Source organism: Trichechus manatus, unplaced genomic scaffold (genome assembly GCF_000243295.1).
Source record: "Trichechus manatus latirostris isolate Lorelei unplaced genomic scaffold, TriManLat1.0 scaffold00054, whole genome shotgun sequence".
NCBI classification, from domain to species: Eukaryota; Metazoa; Chordata; class Mammalia; order Sirenia; family Trichechidae; genus Trichechus; species Trichechus manatus.
Genome location: NW_004443990.1, coordinates 4,282,786 through 4,289,449, shown reverse-complemented (window position 1 = coordinate 4,289,449; position 6,664 = coordinate 4,282,786). Strand labels below are relative to the sequence as shown.

Sequence of the window (6,664 nt, the reverse complement as noted above, 5' to 3'; positions counted from 1 at the left end):
AATTTACCTTTCTTTGTTTTGTTTTCAGATTTAATTCAGGTAGCTTTTTTCACCTGTTCATTTGACCTGGCAATTAAAGGCATTAAGTCTCCTTGGTGTGATGTTTTTGACATAGATGATGCAAAGGTAGGTATTTGCAGTTTCTCTGCTTTTTTTTTTTTTTTTTTGGATGATGAATGCAATGCCATTCCTCTTAAATTTGTCATTCCTGGCATAGTACACCATATGTTTTTTGGACTTAAAATGGCCAATACCAGTTCATTTCAGCTCATTAATGCCTAGGATACTTATCTTTATGCATTCCATTTCATTTCTGACCATTTCCAATTTTCCTAGATTCATACTTCGTACATTCCATGTTCTGATTAATGGATGTTTGCAGCTGTTTCTTCTCATTTTAAGTCGTTTCACATCAGCAAATGAAGGTCCTGAAGGCTTGACTCCATCCACGTCATTAAGGTTGACTCTACTTTGAGGAGGCAGCTCTTCTACCGTCGTATTTTGAGTGTCTTCCGACCTGAGGACCTCATCTTCTGGCACTATATCAGACAATGTTCCGCTACTATTCGTAATGTTTTCACTGGTCAGTTTTTTCAGAAGTAGACCTCCAGGTCCTTCTTCCTAGTCTGTTTTAGTCTGGAAGTTCCGCTGAAATCTGTCCACCATGTGTAACCCTGCTGGTATTTGAAATACTGGTGGCATAGCTTCCAGCATCACACAAGCCACCACAGTACGACAAACCGACACATGAGTAGTGGATGTTAAGAGTGGTGGATGTTAAATGTATTGTTTTCTAATTCTTTCTTAAAATAGCCTTTTATTTTTTTCTTTCAGTAATTGCCCGTCCTTTTTGGCTGCTGCTTTAGCCAGAGCCACGTCAGATGAAGTCCTTCAGAGTGATCTTTCTGCACATTACATACCAAAGGAAACGGATGGCGCAGAAGGGACTGTGGGTGAGTGGCCTCTCTACATTATTTGTTTAAAAATACTAAAATCTTTTCATGTTTAGTGATCCACAGAAAATGTCTGAAAAATACTACATCTAATTACATTTACCCAACTAGTTGATTATATAATGGTAGCATGAAAAAAAATTGTTTTAATAAATCAGTAAAAGGAGAGAAGTGGAGGAAAAAATACAGGTGATATCTTGAAAAAGATACACTGGTATATGAAGGTAACTGGAGCAACCGGAGGATGTCATAAACAATATCTGGATAAATGGAAAGAGTAAAGTAGGGAATGTGAAGACAGAAAAGATGACCAGGTGGGAGGAGGGAGAGTTTGAGGAAAACCCATTTAAAACTTTTCGCTTACCTTCAAGAATCCAAGTAAAAAATCAGATATGAAAATTCAAGAAATCAGTTGTAACAAAGCTTATTAATTATATTAAATTTCATATCTACCAATAGAGCTCTTTATGACAGATATATGTGATTTAATTGCATGGATCGTTGTACATCTTTTTTTCCAGGCAAATTATGAGGCTCTATTTATTAATGAAGGCATATTTATTAATGTATTAGGATTATACATATTTGACAGACTCTAAAGAAATACTGTTGCATTTTAAAATAAGGGAATTATTACTCAAAATTATTCAATGTTTTTAATATTTCATGTTATTCTATTTTAAGCATTTGCCTTTAAACATGGTACATAATGAATCAGAGTAGCTAGATTGCAGAGAATGTGAGAAAGATATAAAAGTAAACATTCCTGTTCTTCCTTTATCTCTAGATTTGTTTTTGACAGAAAATTGGCAAGGAATGAATTCCTTCACTTGTTTTTATTGATAGTAATTGGTTCACCTGGAACCAAGTTGTTCCAGAGTCAAATTGGATGGAATTCCTGCTACAGTGCATTGGTCTTTTCTCTGGTGCTGTTGCATGAAGTAAAAGCCCTATAATGAAAAGAGGAGGAAGATTAATTCTGCTTCACTGCAGCCAGGATGACGGCTGACTCAGCTCTAGCTCAGTACAATGACATTAACGACTGATGAGTAATTTACAGCTGTGAGGGGGTGGATTGCTACTCTGGACAATTTTCTCTTTTTTGCACCCCTCTTTTATTTTTCCATTTCAAGCAGCAATTATTTATGTATTGATGTCCTACACCATTCCCTGTAGATGGAGAATAATGTAGCAAAATTGAGGTGTTTTCTTACATGCCTACTTTATAAGGGTTTTATTTTTGATTGGTATCATTGGTCATTCTGATTTTGTTTTTCCCAGAGATTACCACTGGACATTTCTGAATGTCTCCATGCCATTACTGTGATTCAGACTGATCCACTGTAATTCTAAACCATTTGCAAACCCTTAATCAATTTAACAGAAATCGCCTCAGTGTGAACTGCACTGAGGAGAATCTCTGCAGGGCATATTGTGTTTATCTATACTTCAGACTGGGCAAATGAGCATACTGAATAAGGCCTGCTGTCACTGGCTTAAAGGCACTGGAGTCCCTACCCACTGCCTTTTGCCCCTCCATTTTGCTGTTTCCAAAAGCAGACTTTTTATTTAAAAATCCTTAGCTTGAAAGTTCATGTTTACATCATTCCTAATGGTGCCCTTGATAAGTGATCTTGCATATCTGACTTGGCTCAAATTCAGTTTAGCAGATATAACTTCTGTCCAGACAACCTGAAACCAATTTGAAATATCCCAATGTAAAAATTAGAAACAAGCAGGGGAAATAATCAATAAAGAGGAAATTAAAATAATTATGAAAACTTTGTGTAAATAAATTTATAAACCTCTAGATATTTTCTAGAAAAATATAAATTAATGTTTACCTAAGAAAAAAGAGATTGAAGAAATTGTCAAGCAGTTGTCTCCCCTAGAAGGATAAGTGCTAGGTAATTCCACTGGTGAACATTTTCAAACAAAGGTAGATAATTCCAATGCTTTTCAAAATGAAACTTCCAATTGCACAGAGACAGAAGGAAAATTCACACTGATACCAAAACCTGCCTCAGACAAAACTAAAAAAGAAAATGAGACCAGTCTTAGTAATCAGTTAAAAAATTTTAAGTATACAGCTAGATGGTACCCGGCTACCACCACTAACTGCTCTGACTGGGATCACAACAGACGGTCCTGGACAGAACTGGAGAAGGATGTAGAAAAAAATTCTAACTCACAAAAAAAGACCAGATTTACTGGCCTGACAGACTGGAGAAACCCCGAGAGTGTGGCCCCCAGACACCCTTTTAGCTCAGTGGTGAAGTCACTCCTGAGGTTCACCGTTCAGCCAGGGATTGGACAGCCCCATAAAACAAAATGGGACTAATGAGACACAGGGACAAGGACTTGAAGGCAGGAGGGGACAAGAAAGCTGGTGATAGGGAACCCAAGGTTGAGAAGGGACAGTACTGACATGTCATGGGGTTGTTAACCATTGTCATAGGGCGATATGTGTACTAACTGTTTAATGAGAAACTATTTGTTCTGTGAACTTCATCTAAGGTAAAAAAAATAAAAAAAAAAGAATTATCTGTGTGAGATCAAATTGACAACAGCAACTCAAAAGTTTTGATGGGAAGCCTAGGGGGCAGCGAGTTGAAGATAATGGTGATGGAATAATCTGGAAAAGGAAAGTGAGAATAGCAGCACAACTGGAAGAATGTAATTGATGTCACTGAATTGTACATTAAAAACTTTTGAAATGGTGTAACTTTGGCTATGTATATTTTCACCAAAAAAAGTCCTCCAAGGTCAAGAAGGGAGAATGTTGACGTGTCGTGGGGTTGTTAAACAATGTCATAAAACAATATGCGTACTGACTGTTTAATGAGAAACTATTTGTTCTGTAAACCATCTAAAGTACAATAAAAAAAATTTCTAAGTAAAATATTTATATAGAGAGTACAACAGTTAATTCATTCAATGAGTATTGTATTGAGGGCCTACAAAATACTTAGCATTGTACTGGGGAAACAGCAGTGAATAAAACAGAAATACTGGGAACTCTATTAGCATAACATATATTAATAGTCCAAAAGAAAACACAGTCATCTCTAAACATGCCAAAAGAAGCATGTGATAAAATTCAATATCCATTCTTAATTTTTTTAAAAAAGATTCTTAGAATAGGACTAGATGGATACATCTTGGACATGTTAGGACAAAATTTGACTCAAACCAAAACCTAACATTTATGGTTAATAATGATGAAGAATTCTCATTGTATCACTCAGAAATTTTTTTGTTGGAAATGACCAAAAACACAACTTAAACTGGCTTCAGGGTCAGGGTGACTTCAAGCATAGCTAGATTCAAGGTTTGAAAAGATGTCATCAGAACTTGGCATTTCTCCAACTCTCAGCTCTATTTTCAGGCTCCATGAGATAGTAAGATGGTTGCTAGGAGTGCCAGGCCTTCATCTACCCAGGTTCAAATTGAGCAGGAAAAAAAAAAAAGAGTAGCTTTTCTCAGTTGCTCTTATGTAAGTCCCAGGATTCACTCTACTTGTTCTAGCTTGGATCATTTCCCATTCCTGAACCAATCACTATGAGTCCAAAATGTGACTCTCTACTTGGCTAGACTCAAATCACATGTTCTACCCCTAGATGCACATGGGTGGAGAGTAGAGGAAGAAATGTTACTGAACAAGGAGAAATATTTGCTAGGTGGCAAATAACACATTAAAGCGAGGTTCTGACTCAAAATAGAAAATAAAGTAAAATAACTAGGAATAAACTGATTAAGAAATATGAAGGACCAATGTTAAAGCTGTTTTGAGCAACATAAAAAGAGGATTTAATGAAACAATGTAACTTGTTCCAGGATAAGATTCAATATGAAAAAGATGTCAAATTTTCCCAAATTAATCTATAAATTCAATGTGATCCCAAACACAGTGCCAGCAGGTTTCCTCCCAAAATTTGGCAAAACGATTGTAAAACTCATCTGGAAGAATAAACACAGTAAACTATACAAGAAAAATCTCTTAAAAAAATTAAGAGTCCTCCTGATATTAAAACATTATAAAACTACAGTGATTTAAAGATAATGGTACCATTGTAGAAACAGATGGAGAGATCAGTGGAACAGAATAGAGGATCAAGAAGCATGTACATATTTTAATATTTTAGTGATTAATTTTATAAATCAGTTGGCTTATTTATTTAACCAGCACCTAATGAGCCTCTGCTATCTGCTAAGTATTGTACTATGACTAATCAAGGACAATTAAGACACAGCCTCTATCTGCAGTTCTAATTGGGAAATGAAGAGCACGGGCTTTAGCGTTCGATAGACTTGAGAACTGAGACTGGTTTTAACTATTTGTGAAATATTCTGGAGTCCTTAGAACATAGCAAATACTCAATAAATGTTATCTGTTGCTACAAAATGTAGTAAAAGTTGTAATAGATGGTATGAAAAAAGTGTAATGGGGGCACAAGGGAGGGAGCCACTGGGTGAGGGTATAGATAGATCTAGTGGTACTGCTTCCCCTAACCAATTTAATTTGTCTACACTAGCACTGTCCAATTACAGCATCTAATTCTGCAATGATGAAAATGTTCTCTAGCTGCATTGCCCAATACGGTAGCCACTAGCCATGTGTGGTTACTGAGCACTTGAAATATAGCTAATGCAACCAAGGAACTAAATTTTAAATGTCATTTAATTTTAATTAATTTAAATTTAAATAGCCATATGTGGCTAGTGGCTACCTGATTGGACAGTGCAGGTCTGTGTAATAAAAATAATATACAGGAATGATACAGAAGTTTCTATTATTATCTGGGAATCCAGGAACTACCCTGATAGTTAATGTCAGTTATTTGTTTCCCCCTACCCCTTTCTCCTTCAAAGTTCTGAATCCACTTGGTTGCATTGCAATCCTCTGTTGTGATTGAGTCAAACAGGACACACCCATGACAGAGTCTGCATCTGGGGGCCTATGCTGCTGCAGAGACCAGGTGGGTTAGAGTGATACAAGGAGGAAACTGCTGGCAGAAAGAGGGAGTCTCTGGCAGTTGGTGCTTAAAAAAAAAAAAAAAAAAAGGTGTTGCCACGGCCTACCCAAACTACAACAAAGTGATCTTGAAAATCTGAACAGACCCACAACAAGAGAAGCGATTGAAAAGCTAATAAAAAAAAGTCCCAACCAAAAAAAGCCCTGGCCCAGACGGCTTCACTGGAGAATTCTACAAAACATTTACAGAAGAGCTTGTACCAGTACTACTCAAGCTATTTCAGAGCATAGAAGAGGAAACAACACTTCCAAATTCATTCTATGAAGCCAGCGTAACGCTGATACCAAAACCAAGCAAACACGTCACAAAAAAAGAGAATTACAGACCCATATCTCTCATGAATGTAGATGCAAAAATTCTTAACAAAATTCTAGCAAATAGAATTCAGCATCATATCAAAAAAATAATATACCACGACCAAGCAGGCTTCATACCAGGTATGCAAGGATGGTTCAACATTAGAAAATCAATCAACGTAATCCACCACATAAATAAAAGTAAACAAAAGAATCACATGATCATCTCAATTGATGCAGAAAAGGCATTCGACAAAGTCCAACACCCATTCCTGACAAAAACTCTCAATAAAATAGGTATACAAGGGAAATTTCTCAACATAATAAAGGGCATCTATGCAAAACCAACGGCCAACATCATTCTTAATGGAGAGAGGCT

At 36.4% G+C, this 6,664-nt stretch overlaps 1 protein-coding gene across 1 annotated transcript in view; it reads left to right on the top strand.

Annotated features, from left to right (window-relative positions):
- PPM1E (protein phosphatase, Mg2+/Mn2+ dependent 1E) overlaps positions 1-6,664 on the top strand; it is a 211,952-nt gene that overhangs the window by 188,758 nt on the left and 16,530 nt on the right. The window contains exon 2 of the mRNA XM_004377867.3: positions 835-953. Coding sequence (XP_004377924.1) covers positions 835-953 — 119 coding nt within the window. The remainder of the gene's footprint in view (positions 1-834; positions 954-6,664) is intronic.